General features: G+C 42.8%; 1 protein-coding gene across 1 annotated transcript in view; it reads left to right on the top strand.

Moving 5' to 3' along the window:
- Window positions 1-1049: 1049 nt before the first annotated feature.
- Window positions 1050-27147, top strand: part of shank2b (SH3 and multiple ankyrin repeat domains 2b) — a 130745-nt gene continuing 104647 nt past the window's right edge. Inside the window, exons 1-9 of the mRNA XM_055229816.1 lie at window positions 1050-1115; window positions 3285-3436; window positions 3482-3566; window positions 8215-8418; window positions 11822-11893; window positions 14050-14158; window positions 19021-19172; window positions 20217-20384; window positions 23711-23827. Of these exons, the coding sequence (XP_055085791.1) occupies window positions 1050-1115; window positions 3285-3436; window positions 3482-3566; window positions 8215-8418; window positions 11822-11893; window positions 14050-14158; window positions 19021-19172; window positions 20217-20384; window positions 23711-23827 (1125 nt within the window). The remainder of the gene's footprint in view (window positions 1116-3284; window positions 3437-3481; window positions 3567-8214; window positions 8419-11821; window positions 11894-14049; window positions 14159-19020; window positions 19173-20216; window positions 20385-23710; window positions 23828-27147) is intronic.

Raw genomic sequence — 27147 nt, forward strand, 5'->3', positions numbered from 1 at the left:
TTGATGTGCAGTTTTCTGGCGCTGTGGACTTGTGGACTTGTTTCTTTTATTAAATTATTTTAGATCAATATTGTGATTTAAAATGCGCAGAATATAACATAATGATCCATGAGTGTTTTGATGATGACTTTGGAAGCGACACAAAGTCTTCTTATGGACATTTTTATCATTCATTAAATGTGTTTTTACCTTAAAATTGAAGAAGAAGAAAAGTGGGCTTCAGTTTCAGGGTTATGACAGGAGTGAGCAGTGACTGTGGTGCAGCAGACCTGAGGCACATCATCCTGTCATCATTAAGTATAAAGACATTTTTATACCTCATTGCCAGTTTCACACATTACTGTTATATTTATGTTTTGGTGGCTGAGTGGATAGCACAGCAAGAAGGTTCCTGGTTCCACTCCCGGGCCTTTCTATTTGGAGCTTGTTCTTCCTGTGTCTGGATGTGTTTCCTTTGGGCGCTCCAGTTTCCCGCATCAACACAAAACATGCACAGCGGTGAAATCCTCCAGCGTCCAAGACTGACCAAGACGAGCTCAAGATCTGGAGATGGGTCCCACTACTCCTGACAAGTTTAACCCAGAGACACTGAAGGATGGGTCAAATGCAGACGAGACATTTCCCTACGGAGACAATACTATGGCTCTTTGCATCGTTTCATGTTTCATTTATATTTTCTCTTTTAATTTTTTCTCTCTTCAAACACATTCAAATCCACCAGGGCTTATTAAAACAAACAATAAACAATATATAAAAACTGATTTATCATCTTTTTTTTACGCTGCGTCTGACACGTGACCGCTGGTCATCTGCGCGGGTTACGTCTAATGCCGCGAAAATAAGTAAACATTTCATGCGTGTGTCAAAATGGCAAAATGCAAAACTAAACGAAAATATGAGGATGAACACAGGACAGTTCTGGAAGAATGGGAAGATGCTTACTTTTTTATTGAACGCAATGGCAAATCACTCTGTTTAATCTGCAAAACTACAATATCACGTTTCAAGGCTTCAAATCTTCAGCCTCATTTTAGCCTCTCCATGCTAATATGGACAAGGAATTCCCCAAAGGTTCTGAACTACGCAAGCACAAACCGAGCACCTTGAAAAAACAGGTAAAAGGACAGTCTCAAGTCTCAAATGTTTCAGCAATTGAACAAGCATGGAGAAACTGTGACACTTGCATCCTATAAAGTGGCGTGGAAAATTGCCTGTGCTAAAAAAACGTACAACGAAGGAGAGTTTTTAAAACTGTGTTTTGTGGATGTAATTGAAACCTTGGCTCCAGATAATAAAAAATCCCACTGAGATTATCATCCCATCACTCCAACAAGGTAAGAAAATCTGTGATGTGGTTTGGAAATAACACCTGACTTATGCTTGTGTTAATATTTTAATAAGATAAGATAAGATAAGCCTTTATTAGTCCTACAGTGGGGAAATTCCAGTATTGCACCGCACAGTTAAAGAACAGAAGGAAAATGGTACATGCAATAAAACAAAAATAATAGATAAATAGCTTAGAATAATAAAAATAGACTTAAAAAATAAACTAAAAATATTCCATCAGTTTACATTATACAGGCCCTACATGTGTTTCTGAAGTGTGTTCAGTAGTTGTGTGTGTCAGAGAGAGACAGAGATGAAGATAAAGAGCAAATGTGTGTGTGTGTTTGACAGTGTGAGAGAAAGAGAGAGAGGAAGAGATGCCTGTGTGTGTTTATGTGTGTATGTGGGGGGGGGGGGGGGGTATATGACCTCTGGGGTAGGTGCCGTGTTAACTCTGGCTAGGCTGCATTTGATGTGTGTGTTGAGGGTGGACACTTATCTTGAAATGAACAGAAGTACAATGCTTGCTGTTGTTTTGTAAGGAGAGGAGTGTTTTATGGGAAGTAATGTGTGTGTGTGTGTGTGTGTGTGTGTGTGTGTGTCTGTCTTGGCAGGTCAGTGTGTCGTGTGGCTCTTTGACGTTGAAAATTTTGGCTCTTTGTACCTAACTTGTTCCCCACCCCTGCAATAAACCTTACTGACATACGTCACGCTCATTACATGTTGGTTCAATACAAACTGATTATACCAGATGTAAACAACAATCACAGCTGTCTCCATGGAAACGAGACACAGCAGGAGGGGGCAGATTCCAGATCTGTCACAACAAAATGTTCCCAATCAATGTACGTCGGCCATGTTGAGACAGCTATAGAGGCAATCAAGACACTGTCTCTGTATGAGGCCATAATAGCACTGATTACACAAGATCAGAGTAACTACAAGACAAAAAGAGACACTTCACCTGGACATGTGTGTGTGTGAGGACACCTCACCTGGACGTGTGGGGGTGTGTGTGTGTGTGTGTGTGTGTGTGAGGACACTTTTTTTCATAGTTTGGCCAGGGGTGTGACTTATACTCAGATGCGATTTATATGTGAAATTGTTAAAATGTATAATTTGACATCTTCGTTATTGTCACACTGACAACAGTGTGAGGACACTCTAGCAGGATGGTGTACAGGTATAACAGCCGTCTACTTCCGAAGCAGTGCTTCATCTACTTCAGGAGCAGGTAGAGTTGTTCAGAAGAGACAACGAGGTTGAAGAATTTAATGGATTTAGTGATTTGGAGTGAGATTGAGAGTAAACTTGTTGCTTGTTTTTTATACTTAATTGTCTGATTATCTGTTTAAATCTTACGTAAACATACCAGACACATATTCAGTTTGTTGTCTATGTGTTACGTTAGCATGCTGTACTGCTATTCAGCCTGTTGTTCTCTAATTTATTGTTATTATTATAACTTGCCTTTAAAGATAAAATGTCTTTTCGGTCTCAGATTTTGTAAAATAAATTTCCCCAAAAAATGCAACTCATAGTCCAGTGCAATTTATATGTTTTTTTTTCTTCATTATTGCCCATTTTTTCGCTAGTGCAACTTATACTCCAGAGCGGCATATAGTTTGGAAAATACTGTAATTCATTTTTGCAGTGAACTAGTTTGCAGTGGTCCAAAGTTATTCCTCACCTTATGCATTCTGAGCTTCTTAATTATTCACAATGATGAGATTATAAGTGCTTTTCAGAACTCTCAGAGACCGGAGCAGAGTAAAGATAACAACTAGCACAGACATGCACTTTGTTATTCTCTGGCAATAAAAAACTTTATAATTAGATGCAGACAGTCCACAGTGAACTTATTTTGACCTCAAGAGCTGCTTATACAATATATCTGAGAGACACATTTTGTTTGTATATTATGTATTTTAATATTTAATTTCGTCTGCTTACAGTTGTTGCGTGCGGCGGTGGCGACTATGCCCCGCAGTCCCACCTCCAGTGAGGATGAGACGGCTCAGAGCGACTCCGACTTTTCCGACGAGTCAGGAAGTTCACACGAGGAAAACATCTACGAGACCATAGGATCTCCTGGAGACCCCCCCAAGTCCCCCAGACCCCACCCAGTCCTGCTCCGCGACCCGAAGACCAGATCCAACATGGAGGACCAGAGCAGAGACGATCCTCATGTCAACTCCATGGTGATACGAGTCCTGATCCCAACGCTGCAGCAGACTGTGAGTAAAACCAGGACTAGACCAGGATTACACCAAGACTAGACCAGGACTTCACCAGCACTGAAACAGAACTAAACCAGGAGCAAACCAGGACTAAACCAAGATCAAGATGGTTTACATTCTGGTTCAGATCCTGTTTTATAAGATTTAGATCCTGGTTTAGACTCTGGTTTAGACCCTGGTTTATATCCTGATTCAGATCCTGGTTCAGATCCTGGTTCAGATCCTGGTTTAGACCCTGGTTTAGACCCTGGTTTAGATCCTGGTTTAGATCCTGTTTCAGATCCTGGTTCAGATCCTGGTTTAGATCCTGGTTTGGTCCTGGTTTACATTCTGGTTTAGATCCTGGTTTAGATCCAGGTTTTGATCCTGATTCAGATCCTGGTTCAGATCCTGGTTTAGGTCCTGGTTTAGGTCCTGGTTTAGATCCTGGTTTAGATCCTGGTTTAGATCCTGATTCAGATCCTGGTTCAGATCCTGGTTTAAGTCCTGGTTTAGGTCCTGGTTTAGATCCTGCTTTAGATCCTGGTTTAGATCCTGGTTTAGATCCTGGTTCAGATCCTGGTTCAGATTTTGGTTCAGACCATGGTTTAGGTCCTAGTTTAGGTCCTGGTTTAAAACCCGGTTTAGATCCTGGTTTGGTCCTGGTTTACATTCTGGTTCAGATACTGGTTTAGATCCTGGTTCAGTTCCTGGTTCAGATCCTGATTCAGATCCTGGTTCAGATCCTGGTTCAGATCCCGGTTTAGATCCCGGTTTAGATCCCGGTTTAGATCCTGGTTCAGATCCTGGTTTAGGTCCTGGTTCAGATCCTGGTTCAGATTCCGGTTCAGATCCCAGTGTAGATCCTGGTTCAGATCCCGGTGTATATCCCGGTTCAGATCCCAGTTCAGATCCCGATTCAGATCCCAGTTCAGATCCCGGTTCAGATCCCAGTTCAGATCCCGGTTCAGATCCTGGTTCAGATCCCGGTTCAGATCCCAGTTCAAATTCCGGTTCAGATCCCAGTTCAGATCCCGGTTCAGATCCCGGTGTTTCCTGCAGGGACAGTGGGGCTGTTGTGTGGGTGTGAGGAGCAGGTCTGTGGGCTCATAAATGTATCGTATAAATCACATCAGAGTTATCCAAGTGTGGGCTGGGATCAGTGACAAGGAGAGAATCAAACTGTCCTCTCCACGTGCACGCTCCCACACACACACACACGCGCGCACACACAGTCTCTCATGCACACACACACATATGAACAGCTCTTTTGTGCACGCTCCAACACACATGCATACACACACACACACACACACACACAGCCACGCACACATATCTCTCATACACACTCCCACACACATACACAGACACATGCACGAGCTATCTTGCACACACACGCACACACACACACAGCCACATGAACAATCTCTCGTGCACACTCACACGCACAAAGCCACGTGCACACCCCCTACTCCTCCCACACACTTTCACAGCTCTCTCGTGCACGCTCCCACACACACATACACACGCACATCTCACACACACACACATTTATGCACACTGTCACATGCGCGGTCACACAAACCTACGTGCACAGCTCTGTCGTGCACGCACACACACACACACAAAGGCAGTAGTGTGCTGAGGGTGTAATTTTGTGCTGTCAGTTCTTACAGAAACAGGTGGGAGGAGGTGAGTTAAGATAAATGGAATTGTATTGTTCGGAATCAGAGCTGTTCCTGCTTTTGGTTTTACAATAAAAACATCAAGAGAAAAAAAAAAGAGAGTCATGATCTGCTTTAGAGCGGCTCTGAGAAGTTTACATCTTTTTAGCTGCAAATCAGTAGAGCTGTTGTTGTGTGGTGTTGTGAGTGCACTTTGGATCAGACGCACAGAGATACGGAATAGTTTTGAGCGCTTTTGCCACGCCCCCTTTTGGCAGCCTCACATCTGTCAGTCTGTCCCAGGGCAACTGTGGCTACAATCGTATATTATCACCACAGAGGGACTGTTTTGATTGCGATTCAATTTGCAATATATGTTTCAAAAGTAGCATTCTGTTCAGAGTACACGCTGTAAACAACTCATCTGAGAGAGACTCAAGACTGAACTTTAAACTAATCCCAGAATCCCATGTATTTCAGAGCGTGTTTGCAGCAGCTTTTACACAGAATAAGTCCCCATGGAGACGCAGGGAGGGCATCTGACACACAGGGATATTTCTGAGCATGTTTGTAGAGGTGTAAACTATAGGTACAACAGGATTTTTTAAATTTAATTTTAACAATTGTGGCAACTCATTTTACAATGTGATTCTGATTACAATATAATGTCAGCTCTATTGGACAGGCTTGTCAAAATGATGCTATAATTTGCACATTTTAAATCATTATACTGATGTAAAACGATTTAATTGAAGAAGCAAGTTAGCTGACTTCCATGATATTAAACTGCGGTGCCCAATGGGAGCTGACGTTGCTGTAAATGTCACAACAAAGCGCCTCATGCTGCTGGTCCTATGTATAACTGCACATCACACTAGAGAGCACAGGATTTTTTTTCATTTTATACCAAAATGACTACGCGACACTGTCCTACGAGTATCACTGATTAACTAAATAAAAAAGGAGAATGAAGTAAGTACATTACAGTGGGCATGTAATGGTGGAGGAGGAAATGGGGGTTGAGCAGTAATATGGAGTCTTAAAAATAAATGATTAAGTGAATCAGTGATCAAATATGAATCACTCTAAATATTGAGAAGGAAACAACTATAACATGGTTAAAAGCTCACAAAAGTTGATTTTGCTGAATAGGGCTGATTTAAAAAAAATAAATAAATAATAAAATAAAATAAAATAATAAAATAAAATAAAATAAAATAAAATAAAATAATAATAATAATAATAATAATAATAAAACTTTTATTTTGTTGAAATAATGTTTAATAAATAAATAAATAAATAAATAAATAAATATATGTATATATATATATATATATATATATATATATATATATATATATATATATATATATATATATATATACAGACTTCTTCCAGTCCAAACTCTCTATTGTAATTTAGAACATTTTTTTTTAATTTTCTTCACAATTTTCTTCATGATTGGTGTAAAACTATCATTTATATTTACAGCAGATATAATCCTACCAAATGAAGTAGAAATTAAAGAAACATCAAAACCTGTCGCACTTAAACAGGATCTAAACCTGGACTAAACCAGGATTAAAAGAGGGCCAAACCCAGACTGATGCTCCCAGTATTAACTCCATTTGCAACAGAAAAAGTCCAAATATAATGAAATGTTGTGTCCAAAAGTACCTGATGGAGCAGTGGGAGCGTTTTGGAGCTGTCTGAGGAGATGGCTGTGGAAGTGTCTCATGAGCTGTGGGAGTGCGTCTGCTCAGACCGGCTCCAGATGGATCAGACTTCACTCTGTTTGAGGAATTATCACGTCTCAAATATGTCGCTCCTCTCAGTCTGCTGCCTCATGTGCCACTATCTACAAACACAAGCTCCTCCTCCTCTCATACACCGTCTGCAGCACTGAGGCGGAGAGAGGAGACGAGGACAGGAGAGGAGGAGGAGAGGAGCAGAGGAGAGGAGCAGAGGAGAGGAGGAGAGGTGCAGAGGAGAGGAGGTGCAGAGGAGAGGAGGAGAGGAGAGGAGGTGCAGAGGAGGAGAGGAGAGGTGGAGGAGAGGAGGAGGAGAGGAGCAGAGGAGAGGAGTAGAGGAGAGGAGGTGCAGAGGAGAGGAGAGGTGCAGAGGAGAGGAGCAGAGGAGAGGAGAGGAGGAGGAAAGGAGAGGAGGAGAGGTGCAGAGGAGAGGAGGAGAGGAGAGGTGGAGGAGAGGAGCAGAGGAGAGGAGGAGGAGAGGAACAGAGGAGAGGAGTAGAGGAGAGGAGGTGCAGAGGAGAGGAGGAGAGGAGAGGTGCAGAGGAGAGGAGCAGAGGAGAGGAGGAGGAGAGGAGCAGAGGAGAGGAGAGGAGGAGGAAAGGAGAGGAGGAGAGGTGCAGAGGAGAGGAGGAGAGGAGAGGTGCAGAGGAGAGGAGCAGAGGAGAGGAGCAGAGGAGAGTAGGCGAGGTGCAGAGGAGAGGAGGAGCAGAGGAGAGTAGGCGAGGTGCAGAGGAGAGGAGGAGAGGTGCAGAGGAGAGGAGGAGGAGAGGTGCAGAGGAGAGGAGGAGAGGTGCAGAGGAGAGGTGCAGAGGAGAGGAGGAGAGGTGCAGAGGAGAGGAGCAGAGGAGAGGAGTAGAGGAGAGGTGCATAGGAGAGGAGGAGAGGAGAGGAGGAGAGGAGCAGAAGTGCAGAGGAGAGGAGGCGAGGAGAGGTGCAGAGGAGAGGAGGAGAGGAGAGGTGCAGAGGAGAGGAGTAGAGGAGAGGTGCAGAGGAGAGGAGGAGAGGAGAGGGGAGGAGGAGAGGAACAGAGATGCACAGGATTTGCTGGTCTATGTTAAACCTTTTAATAGTGAAGTTTAATGTAAAATTACTTGAAATAGTATTACTGCTACAACCACAACTACTAATACTACTACTACTACAACATATGAAAGAAACTCATGTATGTTAAAATCTCTCTCCTTTTCTTCATCTCCCTCTCCTGTTTCTCCTTCCTTCTCTCCCTTCCTCCCTCTCTCCTCTCTCCTACAGAAATGCATGCGTTTTAACCCAGATGCCACGGTGTGGGTTGCTAAGCAGCGTATCCTGTGCACGCTGACCCAGAGTCTGAAGGACGTGTTAAACTTCGGTTTGTTCCAACCGCCGCACGACGGACGCGACGGGAAGTTTTTAGACGAGGAGAGGAAGCTCGGAGAGTACCCACAACCCCTCACCCGAGGAGTACCCTGTCTGCAGGTACTACTACTACAACTACTGTACCCACAACCCCTCACCCGAGGAGTACCCTGTCTGCAGGTACTACTACTACAACTACTGTACCTACAACCCCTCACCCGAGGAGTACCCTGTCTGCAGGTACTACTACTACAACTACTGTACCCACAACCCCTCACCCGAAGAGTACCCTGTCTGCAGGTACTACTACTACAACTACTGTACCCACAACCCCTCACCCGAGGAGTACCCTGTCTGCAGGTACTACTACTACAACTACTGTACCCACAACCCCTCACCTGAGGAGTACCCTGTCTGCAGGTACTACTACTACAACTACTGTACCCACAACCCCTCACCCGAGGAGTACCCTGTCTGCAGGTACTACTACTACTACTACTGTACCCACAACCCCTCACCCGAGAAGTACCCTGTCTGCAGGTACTACTACTACTACTACTGTACCCACAACCCCTCACCCGAGGAGTACCCTGTCTGCAGGTACTACTACTACTACTACTAAACCCACAACCCCTCACCCGAGGAGTACCCTGTCTGCAGGTACTACTACTACTACTACTGTACCCACAACCCCTCACCCGAGGAGTACCCTGTCTGCAGGTACTACTACTACTACTACTACTGTACCCACAACCCCTCACCCGAGGAGTACCCTGTCTGCAGGTACTACTACTACTACTACTGTACCCACAACCCCTCACCCGAGGAGTACCCTGTCTGCAGGTACTACTACTACAACTACTGTACCCACAACCCCTCACCCGAGGAGTACCCTGTCTGCAGGTAGTACTACTACTACTACTACTGCTGTATCCACAACCCCTCACCCGAGGAATACCCTGTTTAAAGGTACTATTACTATTACTACTACTACTACTACTACTACCACTACTACTACTACTACTACTACTATACTACTACTATACTACCCACAACCCCTCACCCGAGGAGTACCATCTTTATAGATACTAGTTGTACTGTTGTACCCACAACCCCAGGCGTGTGATCAGTCTGTACACAACAAATCTCCATCTCATTTCAATGCTCAAAGTTTTTCACAGTTTTCAAAGAGGAGTTTGTTTGTTCTGACAGTGTGAGCATATTTGAGCTTTAATTATTAATCATTAGTTATTATAATTTCTGACCTTTTGTTCTGACCTCTCCACATCAACTTATTTGAATATTTGAGCTGCTGTTAAACGGCCTGTACTTGACTTTTGTCCATGTGTTTGAGCTACACGTATTTCTCCCTAGTACACATATATTGTACACGCAGCAATAAGTCCACTGTGTACTGTCTGCTTCTAAATATACAGACTTTTAATGTCCGATAATCAGGAAGCGCGCCTTATCATGCTAGTTGTTGTTAGCTTTACCGTGAATGCAAAACTCCACTCTGATCGCTGAGAGTTGTGCTTATAAACTCATTGTTGTGAATAATCAGGATGCTCACTACTACTACTACTACTACTACTACTACTACTACTACTACTACTACTACTACTACTACTACTACTACTACTGTACTACCCAAAACACCTCACCTGAGGAGTACACTGTTTACAGGTACTACTACTAATACAGTACTACTGCTACCATTATTACTACTACTACTACTACTACTACTACTACTGATACTACTGATACTACTACAGCACCCTCAACCCCTCACCCAAGGAGTACCATGTTTACAGGTGTTACTGCTACTACTACTACTACTACTACTACTACTACTACTACTACTACTACTACTACTACTACTACTACTACTGCTGCCACTACTACTACTGCCACTACTACTACTACTACTACTACACTACTACACTAAAACACCTCACCTGAGGAGTACACTGTTTACAGGTACTACTACAACAGCACCCACAACCCCTCACACAAGGAGTACTATATTTTACAGGTATTACTACTACTAATACAGTACTACTACCACTATTACTACTACTACTACTACTACTACTACTACTACTACTACTACTGCTACTAGTGATACTACTACAGTACCCACAACCCCTCACACAAGGAGTACTATATTTTACAGGTATTACTACTACTAATACAGTACTACTACTACCACTATTACTACTACTACTACTACTACTACTACTACTACTACTACTACTACTACTACTACTACTGCTACTAGTGATACTACTACAGTACCCACAACCCCTCACCCAATGAGTACCATGGTTACAGGTTTTACGACTACTAATACTACTACTACTACTACAGTACATGCAGGATGCTCTGGATGCATATAGACCACTGCATACAGTTTGAAATAAACTAGTTGTGTTTTTCATGTTTTTTAAGACAAGGAAAATCAGGTACTGACTTTTGAGTTTGAGTTTGGGGTCGTGACCTTAAAGTTGACTGTTCACTGTGACATTTACCTTGTGACCTTTGAACTTTAACATTTTCATGATTTTAAAACAAAATGGCAGCTCCCACAGAGACTCTGCACTTCTGTGTTATTCAACTATAACCTGACAATTGTCAGATTTCAAGTTTTTACAAAAAACAATTTTCAGTTGTATTTGACAAATTGTTAATGTTAATGTTAATTTACTTTCAGGAAAAAAATAAATACATAAATAAATAAAATAAAAAAAATTATATATATATAATTAATAATTATATATATATATATATATATATATATATATATATATATATATATATATAATATAATTAATTAAAAATATATAATTTTTTTTTTTTTTTTACTACTTTCTACATTTTACATACAAACAAAAGACATCAAATATATAAAGCAAGACATGTGCCCAAACTTCTGACTGGTAGTGTATATATTTTTGTATGAAGTTTAAAAACACAGTGGAGCACTTACTATATTACCACATGACATCACAAGGTGGAACAGAGTGTTTTCTGTTTGAGTGAATAACTCAATCTAATTATGCAGGTTTGTGTGTTAAACATGTGAGAATGAAACAAAACACAACTCCAGGTCCATGTTTGTGATGAGGAAACAACATTATAACACAGATCAGAAAACAGTGTAATATGTGCCCTTTAAAGCCCCAGTATGTAACTTTTTGGAAGTGGCACATCACCTGCATGATTCCATTGAAACAGAAAGTTAAAACAATACTGAAACTGTCTTCACGGAGATACGTTTTATGCCAAAGTAACAACATTTCCATGGAAACAAGCAGGAGCAGGTCTGTGGAGATGCAAGCCTGCTCACAGTAAGGACACGTTTTTTTGGGGTTTTTTTTATGTGCGTTTGACAGAGCAATAAATACAACAAATTAGAAAAAAAAAAAATATTTTAAAAGTTACATACTGTGGCTTTAAATAGTGTAAGGTAACCTGACCTTGTGACCTTTCCTCTTTTCTTGTGTCCTTGTTTTCCCCACAGTTTCGTTATAAGAGCCGTGTGTACCGACAGCCCAACGTGGACGAGAAGCAGATCTCCAAACTCCACACTAAGGTCAGGCTCACATATTAAAGCTGCACTGTGGAACTTTTGAAGGAGGCTGCACCACCTGACTGTTTCTACAGATTTGATTGCTTTGCTTGAAATGTTCCATAGAATCTCATTAAATGTATTTATCTCCATGGAGACAGGCAGATGATGCAAGGCCAAGTTAAAGGTCTAAAACTAAAACAGTGACTGAAAGGTTAGCACGTTCGCCTCACAGCAAGAAGGTCCCTGGTTCGACTCCCGTCAACCCAAAAAATGCATCATAGATCAAATTCTCCAGCTAAGATAGTCCTGCACAAGACAGTGAAGGATGGGTCAAATGCAGGTTTAAACCAGAGACACTGAAGAATGGGTTAAATGCAGGTTTACCCCAGAGATACTGAAGAATGTGTCAAATGTAGGTTTACCCTAGAGACACTGAAGGATGGGTCAAATGCAGGTTTAATCCCGAGACATTGAAGGATGGGTCAAATATAGGTTTAAACCAGAGAAGTTGAAGGATGGGTCAAATGCAGGTTTACTCCAGAGACACTGAAGGATGGGTCAAATGCAGGTTTAACCCAGAGACATTGAAGGATGGGTCAAATGCAGGTTTAACCCAGATACACTGAAGAATGGGTTAAATGCAGGTTTAGCCCAGAGACATTGAATAATGGGTCAAATGCAGGTTTACCCCAGAGACACTGAAGGATGGGTCAAATGCAGGTTTAATCCAGAGACACTGAAGGATGGGGCAAATGCAGGTTTAATCCAGAGACATTGAAGGATGGGTCAAATGCAGGTTTAATTCAGAGACATTGAAGGATGGGTCAAATGTAGGTTTAAACCAGAGACATTGAAGGATGGATCAAATGCAGGTTTAATCCCGAGACATTGTAGGATGGGTCAAATGCAGGTTTAAACCCGAGACACTGAAGGATGGGTCAAATGCAGGTTTATCCCAGAGGCAGGTGGTTTTGGGTTATCCTGTGTGCATTGATTGTTCTTGTTCCTCTGGGAGCTGCTCTCTTGTCTATTTTTATCTCTGTCCTAAATGTTTCAGCGAGCGGAGAAACCACGCTCACTTATGGTTCAAAGAAGAGGATTTATATTTCACACTGATTGCAGTTTGGCTTTTTTTTAATTTTTTTTTTTTACTGCAGTACAGTCCTGGTTCAGTCCTGGTCTTGTCTTGGTCCAGTCCTGCTTTAGTCCTGGTTCAGCCCTGATTTAGTCCTGGTTTAGTCCTGGTTTAGTCCTGGTTTAGTTCTGGTTTAGTCCTGGTTTAGTCCTGCTTTAGTCCTGCTTTACTCCTGGTCCAGTCCTGCTTTAGTCCTGGTTCAGTCACGGTCTAGTCCTAGTCCAGTCCCGCTTTAGTCCTGGTCCAGTCCTGGTTTAGTCCAGTTTCAGTCCTGGTTTAGTCCTGCTTTAGTTCTGCTTTAGTCCTGGTTTAGTCCTGGTTTAGTCCTGCTTTAGTCCTGCTTTAGTCCTGCTTTAGTCCTGGTTTAGTCCTGTTTCAGTTCTGGTTTAGTCCTGCTTTAGTCCTGCTTTAGTCCTGCTTTAGTCCTGGTTCAGATCCTTCTGGGAGTTGTTCTTGGAAACCATACTTGACTCCCACAGTTTTCATGGCAACAGCGTTCACACGTTTTAAACAAAAATATCTAAAACTAAACTTTACTTCGCTGTTGTCATGGAAAAGTGTCTCTCTCCTGTAGCCCTGTGTGTCAGATGCCCTCCCATCCTGCTCTATCTCTCAGATGAAGGCAGGTCAAATGTCTCTATCTGCAGAGGTTTAACATATACCTTATTGATTGCTAACGAGAGAAATTCATCCTCTGCATTTGACCCATCCTTCAGTGCCTCTGGGTTAAACCTGTCAGGAGCAGTGGGGCCCATCTCCAGATCTTGGGCTCGTCTTAGTCAGGACGACCTTAGCTGGAGGATTTGACCTGTTGTGCATGTTTGGGTTGATGGAGGAAACCCACCCAGACACAGGGAGAACACACAAACTCAGGAAGTAGAACGAGGAACCTTCTGGTTGTGAGGTGTAACTGTTAACATTTTACATTTTGTACTTGGCACTGATAGAAACGATGAGAGACACATTTGTGGGTTTGACTGCTGGTCCTGTGCTCTCTCACTTCTTCACAGCTAAGTTTATGGTTTTGTGTTTTTGTTTTTAGGCAAATTTGAAGAAGTTCATGGAGCTGGTGCAGAGCAGTCAGGTGGAGAAGGTTTCCAAACAGCTGCAGCGCGGCCTGGACCCCAACTACCAGGACTCAGAGTCTGGAGGTGAGAGACAGACAGATGTAGGGACATGTGCACCCACAGGTGAGACATGTGCTGAACGCAACTACCAGAACCAGGTAAGAGAGACAGAGACAGGTGCTGAAATAGATGAGACAGCTGCTGACCCCAACTATCAGGAGTCAGAGCCAGGAAGTGAGAGACAGACTGGGACAGGTGCTGAGAAAGATGAGACACGTGCAGAGGCAGGTGCTGGCCTCAACGAATTCGAGTCTGAAGGTGAGAGAGACTGGTGCAAAGACAGATGAGACAGGTGCAGAGACAGATGAGACAGGTGCAGAGACAGATGAGACAGGTGCAGATGAGACCCGTGCAGAGACAGATGAGACAGGTGCAGAGACAGAGGAGACAGGTGCAGAGACAGATGAGACCCGTGCAGAGACAGATGAGACCGGTGCAGAGACAGATGAGACAGGTGCAGAGACAGATGAGACAGGTGCAGAGACAGATGAGACCCGTGCAGAGACAGATGAGACAGGTGCAGAGACAGATGAGACAGGTGCAGAGACAGATGAGACCCGTGCAGAGACAGATGAGACAGGTGCAGAGACAGATGAGACCCGTGCAGAGACAGATGAGACAGGTGCATAGACAGATGAGACAGGTGCAGAGACAGATGAGACAGGTGCAGGGACAGGTGCTGCAACTTGTGCTGTGAATTACTATTACTATTTACTACTTTGATGTGGTGGTACTCAAAATACTTTGCTAAAGTAGAAGTACCACCTCCTCATTGCTCCTAAACTCCACTGAAGCAGAGGCTCAGTCTGAGTGACAGGCGACATAAAGCCCTCATGGAATCTTTTGTTCAAGTCCTGCCCAAACACAAAAGTCCCATTTATCAAACATGTGATGAAGAATATTACATGTGTTCTGACAGTAATGCTCTCATCATAAAACCCAATGCACCTGGGTCAAAGGTCAAGAGGTCATCACAGGGTTAATCTGATTTCATTGTTAAACTAAAGGCCCATCGCTCCAGAATAACAACGAGGGATTCAGACAGAAAGAGCAAAAGAGAGAGAGAAAGAGAGAGGGATTCAGAGGAGAGAAAGAGCAAAAGAGAGAGAGATTCAGAGGAGAGATAGAGCAAAAGAGAGAGAGAAAGAGAGATGGATTCAGAGGAGAGAAAGAGCAAAAGAGAGAGAGAAAGAGAGAGGGATTCAGAGAGAAAGAGCAAAAGAGAGAGAGAAAGAGAAGGATTCAGAGAGAAAGAGCAAAAGAGAGAGAGAGAGGGATTCAGAATGAAAGAGCAAAAGAGAGAGAGAAAGACAGAGGGATCAGAGAGAAAGGGCAAAAGAGAGAGAGAAAGAGAGAGGGATTCAGAGAGAAAGAGCAAAAGAGAGAGAGAAAGAGAGAGGGATTCAGAGGAGAGAAAGAGCAAAAGAGAGAGAGAGAGAGAGAGAGAGAGGGATTCAGAGGAGAGAAAGAGCAAAAGAGAGAGAGAAAGAGAGAGGGATTCAGAGAGAAAGAGGAAAAGAGAGAGAGAAAGAGAATGATTCAGAGAGAAAGAGCAAAAGAGAGAGAGAGAGAGAGGGATTCAGAGTGAAAGAGAAAAAGAGAGAGAAAGACAGAGGGATCAGAGAGAAAGAGCAAAAGAGAAAGAGAGGGATTCAGAGGAGAGAAAGAGCAAAAGAGAGAGAGATTCAGAGGAGAGATAGAGCAAAAGAGAGCAATGAATTTAAAAGAGGGAAAGAGAAAAAGATAGAGAGACGGATTCAGAGGTGAGAGAGAGAGGGAAAAAGGAGAGAGAATAAGAACAAGGGATTCAGAGGAGAGGAGGGGAAATGCATTGTCCCTGATAAATAAACAAATAAATTAAACTAAAAAGAGAGAATATAAATGAGGGATTCACATGAGGGGAAGGAGAGATAAAAATAGATACTAGTACATCAGTAACAGTAGCATTGGTAACAGTAATAACAGTAGTAGCAGTAGCAATAGCAATAGTAATATTAATAGTAGTAGTAGTAACAGTAGCAGCAACTGTAGCAGTAATAGCAGAAGTAGTAGTTTTAGTAACAGTAGTAGCAGTAGTAGTATTAGTAGAGGCCAGAGTAGAAGTAGTTTTAATAGTAGGAGTAGCAGCAGCAGCAGCAGCAGCAGCAGTAGTAGTACTAGTAGTAGTAGTAGTAGTAGTAGTAGCAATCATAATAGTAAATAAATCAGGTACTTGTCTCCCCCTCTGTCTGTAAATGATATAATGAAGTACTTTGTGTATTTCAGACTGAGGCGATCGTTTATAGTTTAGCACTCCAAAAGTCGTTATGATAATTTCCTCTGAACTGGAGAGCTCTCAGTTTAATGGACGCAAGAAAAGTGTTTATTTACACGGCTGCCACGGAAACACCCGAGAGGTCACACTGGGGCAGTTTATAACAGCAAATTTTTATTTGATGTATTTATGTATTCATTTATTTTACATTTTAATTTGTATTTGCTTTATTTCTTTTTTTTTTTTTTTTGTTAAATTGACTTTTGAAGCTTTTTAGATCTTTTTTATCATCCCCCTCAGACACGTGCCTGGAGTTGTGCTGTGTTTGACTAATCCTGCAGATGAAGTCTGGGCTTTTGTATCTTTATTGGACTTGTTCTGATCAGTTCAGAGCTCAGTGTTAAGGCAAGGCAAGTTTATTTGTATAGCACAATTCGTACACAAGGTAATTCAAAGTGCTTTACAGAATAAGAAAGACATTAAAATCACACAAATCAAAACATAAATAATCACAAATAATCATCATAAAATTACCATTAAAAGAGAAGAGTGCAGAATAAAAACCTTTCAGTCGTATGCACAGCTAAACAGAACTGTTTTGAGCCTGGATTCAAACATTGTCTAAGTAGAGGCCTGTCTCACATCTTCAGGAAGACTGTTCCAAGTTTTAGCTGCATAAAACTTAAACGCTGATTCCCCATGTTTAGTCCTGACTCTGGGCACCAGCAGGAGGCCGATCCCTGAAGTCCTCAGTGTGCGAGATGGTTCATATGGCACTAACATGTCGGAGATATACTTTGGACCTAGGCCATGGAGAGACTTATACACAAGCAGAGCTGCTTTAAAGTCTATTCTCTGAGCCACAGGAAGCCAGTGCAGAGACCTGAGCACAGGACTTATGTGCTCGTACTTCCTTGTTCTAGTCAGGACCCGAGCAGTAGTGTTCTGGATGTACTGCAGCTGTGTCAAGGCTCGTTTGGAGAGGACAGTGAGCAGGACGTTACAGTCGTCTAACCTACTGGAGACAAATGCATGGATAAGTGTTAATACTGTGAACAACTTTTACATAGGTTTGTGAATTGAAACGTGCATTCTGCCTGTGCTAATTACTTATCATAGTTTTACATCAGGTAAATGGCAGTTTGTGAAGGAAGGCTGAAAGATAAAAGTTGTCGTAGCAGGAGATCTGGCCTTGTTACATTGTTTCTGGTGTAACTGCTCCACGTCTTTGATATGACTCTGTGCTGTGTTCTGGGTGTAAAGACGACACAGGCTCAACCGGGTTCAGAAGGGTTATTGTTATCCAATAAATTAATAAATCCAAATGTCACAAACTGCTGTGAGTGTGAGGGGTCTGACATGTGTCCTTTCCGAGAAAGTTACACAGCTCTGAGGGCATGTTGCTTGGCAACACTAAAACAAATTGCGTCTGTGTCCAATGTCCACACTATTCACCAGTTAGGACACGAGTCATGTCGGGAGTCATGTCGTTTTTAATGTCCAGTGAGTGAAAAGTAGTGCATGCAAAATTTCCCACAATTCACCTTGAAAAGTAGTGGGCATCAGTGGTCACTAGACTGGTCAATATAGACCATAATGCATTGCAAGAGTTGGAAAAACAAGAGTGTGGCGACAGGTCTTTAACTGGACACAACACGACTGAATGAATCAGACTGAAGCACTGGATTATCACTGTACTGATCACTGATTATGAATAAAACACTCTTAAATAAACCGTTGCTGTGTAAAGTTGCTAGCATTAGCCTCACCTTACCTTGATCTGTAAAAAAAGTGATAATTTCCACATCTCAGATAAAAAAAAAAAAAGAATTATCCAGTTCATTTGCATGAGTTCCACCTTGACATAAACTTGTATGATTATTATTAGTCCATAAATACTTGTGGCAGTTGGATCTGATCATTATTTATGACAGAGTTTAGCCGTTAGACTTATTTCACCCAGGCTCTATAGAGTCCACTAAAGTGTCTGGGGCTGTGTAGTGAATGAGGGGTTAGGGGCTGAGGGGACATTCAGACACAGCCTGCATCACTTTACACAGATCAAATAATAACAACAAATAACTGATTTGTTCATATATAATGACTGAAACATACATAATGAATCACTATTAACCTGTGAGACAGACAACAGTTATGTAATTACTTCTACTAATGTTACATCTGCTCCCGTGTCCAACCAGGAAGTAACATTATAAACGTCACCAGAAAATTGATACTGGGGGTGTTCTACATGTATTTCTATAGCGGAATTTACAGCAGTTACCGTGGTGGCGCAATGCACACATTAGCAAAAACAGACAGTTTTAAGATGTTCTGAAAACTCATAAAAAACACAACATGGATTTAAACAGCACATTTTCAAGAGCCTGTGATCAATCTGAGCATTCATGGTCCAGCTCTCCTGTTGCACTTCCAGCTAAGTCCGGTCTTTATGGTCGGACTGAAGCTCAGATTAAAGTCTAATTTGACTAACAGAGCTTCTAACAGAGTAGTGCTTACAGTTAACATCACACCAAGTATCTATTATCTTAAATATGTTTTAGTGAATGAGTCTAACCTTGGTGTGTGTTGGTGTTTGGTGTGTGTTTTTTATCGTGTGGTGTTGTTGCAGAGAGCCCGTTGACTGTGGCCGTGAGTCTGGAGAACGCTGTGGAGATGATCAAAGCCCTGAAGAATGGAGGAGCTCACCTGGACTTCAGAGCCAAAGACGGGATGACCGCTCTGCACAAGGCCGCTAGGTCCAGGAACCTGGCCAACCTCACGGTCTGAGCCTCCTCTGCATCCTCTGGTCCATCTGACTTTCTCTTCTTCATCCTTTACTCCATCTGATCCTCTCCTCTGCATCCTCTACTCCAGGGGTGGGCAAACTACGGCCAGGGACCACACACGGCCCTTTGGGCTTATTAATCCGGCCTGACCAAATGATATTAAAATAGATAAGGGTAAACCATGTTCAATTTACCTTTCCCCTGTAATGCCAACGTTTCCCCAAAAGATTGCGCACTTCAGCTAAAATCAACCTTGTTCTTATTCGCATATCAGCCCTTCTGGAAAAATGAGCTTATCACAGATGAAAAAAGTGGTTAGTGAGCGAGTGTTTAATATGGAGTGGACAGCAAAATATTTTTTTACTGAAGTCTGATCAAAGGCTAATATGCCAAGAAACTGTAGCGGTTTTCAAAGACTACACTATCTATTGCTATGAAGCATGCCAACAACGCTAGCAAACAGTCAACGCAGGAACGGGTGGCTACGGCTCAGAGGTTAGCAGCCAATTTACAGCAACTTTTTTTTCACTAGTAAACAGAGGCGAGTTTTTAAAAGAATGCATTTGGAAAACAATTTGTAGCCTTGCATATTCATGCTTTGCTACATGTTACAGGTCAAATCTCTAATGTTATATATATATATATATATATATATATATATATATATATATATATATATATATATATATATCCTGGCCCGGCCCTTTTAGATTTTTTTTAGAACCCATTATGGCCCGTGTGTCAACATGTTTGCCCACCCCTGCTCTATTCCATCTGGCCTTCTCCTCTGCATCCTCTACTCCTTCTTATGTTTTCCTCTCCTCTCTCTCTCAATCTTCACTCCCCCTCTTCCACCCCCCCCCCTTTCTCTCACTTACACCCCCCCCACTCCTCTCTCTCTCTCTCCCTCCCTCTCCCTCTCACCTATCCTCTTCCCTCTCTTCTACCCCCTCTCTCACTCCTCTCCTTTCTCTCTCTCTCACCCATCCTCTTCCCTCTCTTCTACCCCCTCTCTCACTCCTCTCCTCTCTCTCCTCAGACCCTCTTGGAGCTGGGTGCTTCTCCTGACTATAAGGACAGCAGAGGCCTGACCCCCCTGTATCACAGTGTGGTGGTTGGGGGGGACCCCGGTTGCTGTGAGCTGCTCTTAAACCAGCGCGCCACAGTCTGCTGCCAGGACGAGAACGGATGGCACGAGGTCCACCAGGTGAAACCAGCACTTTATTTAAAGAGAGGGATATTATGGAGCCTTTTCCCAGGACTGAAGAGGTTTCACATGTCATCCATACATGTTTGAGTTATCTAGAGATCTCTCCTAGGCCCTAGCAGTATGAGTATGTGCAAGGCTCCGCCCACACACCTACATCACTACATGTTCTTACACGACATTGCTTCAAAAACGTGATACAAAACAATACAGTACAACTTCACAAACCTGGTGTGATGTGCAATAGTTTCATTGGAGGGATGATTGTCTTGTGATGTCACTCTGAAGGAGGAGTGAATTAGAGCCTCAAAAACGAAAGAGAAACTAAAACGTTAATACATTGTTTTGGGTGAATATACCATTTTCAAAACAATAAAAGGGTAAATCCACAGTAAATTTGTTATGTTATATATGATAAATATGTTATGTGTTAGCAGTTAATACCTCACAGAAGTAAAATACTCCCTCTTTAAAATGTATGTCTTTATAAACCATTCGGGCACTTAAGAAGTTTCCCCATGTAATCTGGAAGTGATGCATTTAAAGCTAAACTTTTCAATCAAAATCATTTTTTGTCTTCCCTCAAAACAAACTTTACAATTTAAACATGGCTCAGTCATTTAAAGAGGGGATTTTACATCATTACATTACTTTTTCTTGTTCTGAAAATGCTATATTTGCCCAAAACTATGTATTAACATATTTTATAAACGTCAGTGTCATTTTTGGTGCTGAGTCTCCTCTCCCTTTGCTCTCCACACTAAGTCACTCCCTCTTCAGAGAGCTGAATCAAACTACTGCACATCACTTCAGGTTTTACAAGTTGTAGTGTTGTTTTGTATCAGGTTTTTGTATATTTATGGGGAACTGTCGTGTGGGAGGGCGGGTGATGTGGGCCTTTGGGTGGAGCATTGTACAGGCTCATTCTGCTAACCATGAGGAGGGTTCAAACAGGGCCCGGGAGAGATTGCTAGATTACTCAAACATGCATGGATGACGTCTAAAAACTCTTCAGGCAGGTTTTTGATGACGGGACAAAGTTGTAACATGGTAAAAAGAAAAAAAAAAGATTTTACATAATACCACCTCTTTAACATTTAGTAAAAAAACATGAATAAAAGTTCCTGTACTGTTTTTTATAGTTATTATCTCTAATCTTAGGGATAAGGAAACATTATTAAAAGTAAAACAAATATCTTGGCTAATCTCTGTCATGAGCCTTACAGCTGTTGTCTCTGATACAAGTTTGTTTGAGGACAGAGACATTACAACTCATCAGTCTGCAAACACACACACACGCAAATACACATGCACGCACCCCCCCCCCCCCCCACACACACATGCACGCACACACATGCACGCACGCACACAGACACAAACACAGACACATACACAAACACACACACACACGCACCCCTACACACACACGCACAAGCACACATACATACACACACTCGCACACACACACACGCGCGCGTGTGCAAACATTCATATACACACACACTCACACACACACCCCCATCCACTCACATACACCCATGCGCACACACACACACACACACATACACATAGACACACAGACATTAACACACACACATTTACACCACACACATACACACACAGATGCACACATACACACACATATACACACGCACACATACACCCCCGCACACACATACATACACACCCCTACACAGGTGCACACACATACACGCACGTGCACACACACCCCCACACACATTTGCACACACATGTACACATACACATGCAGACACACATGTACACACATGCAACCATACACATGCACACACACATAGCCACTCCACACACACACACACGCACACACACATACTCGCGACATCAGGGAAAAAAGGCGCCTCATTGGTCTTTTAATATTCAAATCTTGATTTAGGGACAAAATTGTGAAATAAAAACACCAGGATCGTGTAGAGCGGGTTAATACAAATCTGACAGCTGCAATTACAGAGAGAGGGATGACAGTTTTTCAATAGAAAGTTAATTGGAGCCAACAGAGCCAGAAGTGCACTCATGCTCACTTCCTATTTGGAACACGGCAGCTAGCAGGTTAGCTATGTCCATTTATATATACAGTCTATGGTCCACACACATGTACAGGTGATGTGTCTCTGTCCACACACACATGTACAGGTGATGTGTCTCTGTCCACACACACATGTACAGGTGATGTGTCTCTGTCCACACACACATGTACAGGTGATGTGTCTCTGTCCACACACACATGTACAGGTGATGTGTCTCTGTCCACACACACATTTACAGGTGATGTGTCTCTGTCCACACACACATGTACAGGTGATGTGTCTCTGTCCACACACACATGTACAGGTGATGTGTCTCTGTCCACACACACATGTACAGGTGATGTGTCTCTGTCCACACACATGTACAGGTGATGTGTCTCTGTCCACACACACGTACAGGTGATGTGTCTCTGTCCACACACACATGTACATGTGATGTGTCTCTATCCACACACACGTACAGGTGATGTGTCTCTGTCCACGCACACATACAGGTGAAGTGTCTCTGTCCACACACACGTACAGGTGATGTGTCTCTGTGCACACACACATGTACAGGTGAAGTGTCTCTGTCCACACACATGTCCAGGTGAAGTGTCTCTGTCCACACACATGTACAAGTGAAGTGTCTCTGTCCACCCACATGTACAAGTGAAGTGTTCCTGTCCACACACACATGTACAGGTGAAGTGTCCCTGTCCACACACATGTACAGGTGATGTGTCTCTGTCCACACACACATGTCCAGGTGATGTGTCTCTGTCCACACACATGTACAGGTGATGTGTCCCTGTCTACACACGTACAGGTGATGTGTCTCTGTCCACACACACATGTACAGGTGATGTGTCTCTATCCACACACACATGTCCAGGTGAAGTGTCTCTGTCCACACACATGTACAGGTGAAGTGTCTCTGTCCACACACACATGTACGGGTGAAGTGTCCCTGTCCACACACACATGTACAGGTGATGTGCCTCTGTCCACACACATGTACGGGTGAAGTGTCCCTGTCCACACACATATGTACAGGTGATGTGTCTCTGTCCACACACACATGTCCAGGTGATGTGTTTCTGTCCACACACACATGTCCAGGTGAGGTGTCTCTGTCCACACACACATGTCCAGGTGATGTGTCTCTGTCCACACACACATGTACAGGTGAAGTGTCCCTGTCCACACACACATGTACAGGTGAAGTGTCCCTGTCCACACACACATGTACAGGTAAAGTGTCTCATGTCTTCTTGCTTACAGGCTTGTCGTCACGGTAACGTGCAGCACCTTGAGCACCTATTGTTCTATGGGGCCGACATGAGCGCTCAGAACGCATCAGGGAACACAGCTCTTCACATCTGTGCGCTGTATAACCAGGTGAGAATTTTTTTTTTTTCTTTTAATTTATTTTTCAATAATTTGACTTTAAAAGGCACAAGTACAACAGCATTCAAACAATATGCAAACAGTGGGTGTAAATTTAGAGCCACACAAAATTAACAGTCACAGGATTAGATATATTCTGGCCTTCTAAGCAGAATATAAGATTTCCATTTCTCCCATCTCTTGTCACATTTGTCCATTTCAAGTCTGACAAAGATTGAGTATTCCAGATTGTGTCCATCGTCCAGGGTCGGGGCATCAGTCTTAAACCATTATTTAGTTATTGACTTCCGAGCCGCTAAACTTAACATGCCAAACAAAAATCCCATCTCAGTGCTTATGTCCACAGAATATAAAAGTCCAACAATAATTCGTCCCAGTTTAAAGACACTTGTAAATTAAATATTACTCTTAACTCTGACTGAAGATTATTCCAAAAATTCTCTATCATGGGACATGCCCAAAACAAATGAAAATGATTTGCTCCCTGAACACCACATTTCCTCCAAAAAACAGATGAAACAGAATAATGTGAGTTTTGTGCAGGTGTTATAAAGTATCTGCTGAGGCACTTCCATCCAAAACATGTCCATGAATTAGAGCTGGAGATCTTCCATTGGAAAAGCATTGTGTTTCAACCAAATTTCATTCGACAAAACCATATTTGCTTCTCCTTCCTTTTTAAAAAAAATATATAGTCTGTGTTGGAAATGTTAATGTCCTGAAAATCCTTATATAATCTAAAAATCAACTTCAAACCGGAATCATTCTGATATTTCTTAATCTTCAATATAGTTATTTCAAAAACATTTTTATCTTTTAGCATAAAGCTTGTTATATAATGACAAATTTGTAGAAATCTGAAGAAGTCGTTATTATTCAGCTGGTATTGTCATACAATATGATGTCAAGCCTCGCCCCGTCCAGCTTTTATCCATCCCATCCAATGTGTTTGGTGTAAAATCAAGGTCATTAGAATCCCACCTCAGTCTTGTAATCGGTTCATGCAAGTTGTTTTTTTTAAATGAAATTTAAACAAAGTTTTAAAGGTAAATTGATCCACTGATTACCTCGTTGCATCTGTTTCATAATAAACCAGGTGAGAATTTAACAGCCAAATCAGCACCACTGACAGCTCCGGACCAGACCCTGCTAGACTCAGACAATGGTTTTATTGATACTTTGCAACTGATGTCATCAATATTTCCTGGGGGCGTGATGCTAACTGGAGGCTCTGCTCTGTCTGAAGCTTTATTATTCAAATTAGACTTTAATCTGAGCTTTGTTTTAACACAGTCTGATCATAAAGAACTGAATTAGCTGGAACTACAACAGGTGAGCTGATTTGTGCTGTTTAACAAGTCTGTCAAATAACATTACAGTCACAAGCTAGCTAGCATTAGCCAACAGTTTTTCAGTTAGTCACTGTCACCTTTTTGTTGAAAATCAAACAGTTAAACAGGACCATGAACGCTCAGATCGATCATGGGCTCCTAAAAATGTGATGTTTAAATCCATTTTGTATTTTTCTTGAGTGTTCAGACAATCTTAAAACTTTTTTGACAATGTTTGCTAATGTGTGGTTTGTGTCACCATGGTAACTGCTGAACATTCCGCCATAGACATAGATGTAGAACATCCCCAGCGTGATGTCACTGCAAAGTATCAATAGGTCGAGTTCACAAAATCATTTATCCATCCATCCATTTTCTTCCGCTTATCCGGGGCCGGGTCGTGGGGGCAGCAGTCTAAGCAGGGACTCCCAGACTTCCCTCACCCCAGACACGTCCTCCAGCTCTTCCGGTGGGACCCCAAGGCGTTCCCAGGCCAGCTGAGAGACATAGTCCCTCCAGCGTGTCCTGGGTCTTCCCTGGGGCCTCCTCTCGGTGGGACATGCCCAGAACACCTCCCTAGGGAGGCGTCCAGGAGGCATCCTGAGCAGATATCCGAGCCACCTCAGCTGGCTCCTCTCAATGTGTAGGAGCAGCGGCTCTACTCCGAGCTCCTCCCGTGTGACCGAGCTCCTCACCCTATCCCTAAGGGTGCGCCCAGCCACCCTGCGGAGGAAACCCATTTCAGCCGCTTGTATCCGCGACCTTGTCCTTTCGGTCATTACCCAGAGCTCATGACCATAGGTGAGGGTAGGAACGTAGATTGACCGGTAAATCGAGAGCTTTGCCTTTGGGCTCAGCTCCTTCTTTACCACAACGGACCGATACAGCGACCGCATCACTGCTGACGCTGCACCGATCCGCCTGTCAATCTCACGCTCCATCCTTCCCTCACTCGTGAACAAGACCCCAAGATACTTGAACTCCTCCACTTGAGGCAGAGACTCACCACCCACCCGGAGAGGGCAAACCACCTTTTTCTGGTCGAGAACCATGACCTCGGATTTGGAGGAGCTGATTCTCATCCCAGCCGCTTCACACTCTGCTGCAAATTGCCCCAGTGTCTGCTGCAGGTCCTGGCTCGATGAAGCCATCAGGACAACATCATCTACAAACAGCAGAGATGAGATCCTGTGGTTCCCAAACCAGACCCCCTCCGGCCCCTGGCTGCGCCTAGAAATTCTGTCCATAAATATAATGAACAGAACCGGTGACAAAGGGCAGCCCTGGCGGAGTCCAACATGCACTGGGAACAGGTCTGACTTACTGCCGGCAATGCGAACACAGCTCCTGCTCCGGTCATACAGGGACACGGTCGAATGCCTTCTCCAGATCCACAAAACACATGTGGACTGGTTGGGCAAACTCCCATGAACCCTCGAGGACATTTAACTTTTGTTTAACTTTTGTTTTGTTTAAACTTATACTTAACCGATATAAAACTATGATAAATATTTAGCGTAGGTACTATCCCACCAAAACAAGAAAAACAACATAAAAGCCTGTCATATGCACGTTAACAATAAAAAAGTAGAAGTGTCTCTTTATATCTATTTAGAAGATTACATCATTTGTTTTTTCATTTTTATTTTCATTTTTTTGCCTTTAGAAAATCCTGAATACTTTATGTTTATGCCTTGAAACTATTCATTTACATACTGGCTCGAGTCCCGCCCCCTCCCCTCACTCATCTTTCTGTTTGATGCGTGTTCGTTGCTATGGCAACGCTCTGGAACTGGGTCGACTCTGACATCAGCGGCACACTGGGAGGGCATCTGACAGACAAAGAGGGCATCTGACACACAGGGAGGTTAGTTTCAGCTTCACTTCTGGTTTAACCCTGGTTCAGTCCTGGTCTAGTCCTGGTTTAGTTTATGTTAAATGGAGCAGATCAGCAGAGTTGACATTTTGATCAGAATAAAT

This window comes from Periophthalmus magnuspinnatus, chromosome 3 (genome assembly GCF_009829125.3).
Source record: "Periophthalmus magnuspinnatus isolate fPerMag1 chromosome 3, fPerMag1.2.pri, whole genome shotgun sequence".
In the NCBI taxonomy this organism is placed as follows: Eukaryota; Metazoa; Chordata; class Actinopteri; order Gobiiformes; family Gobiidae; genus Periophthalmus; species Periophthalmus magnuspinnatus.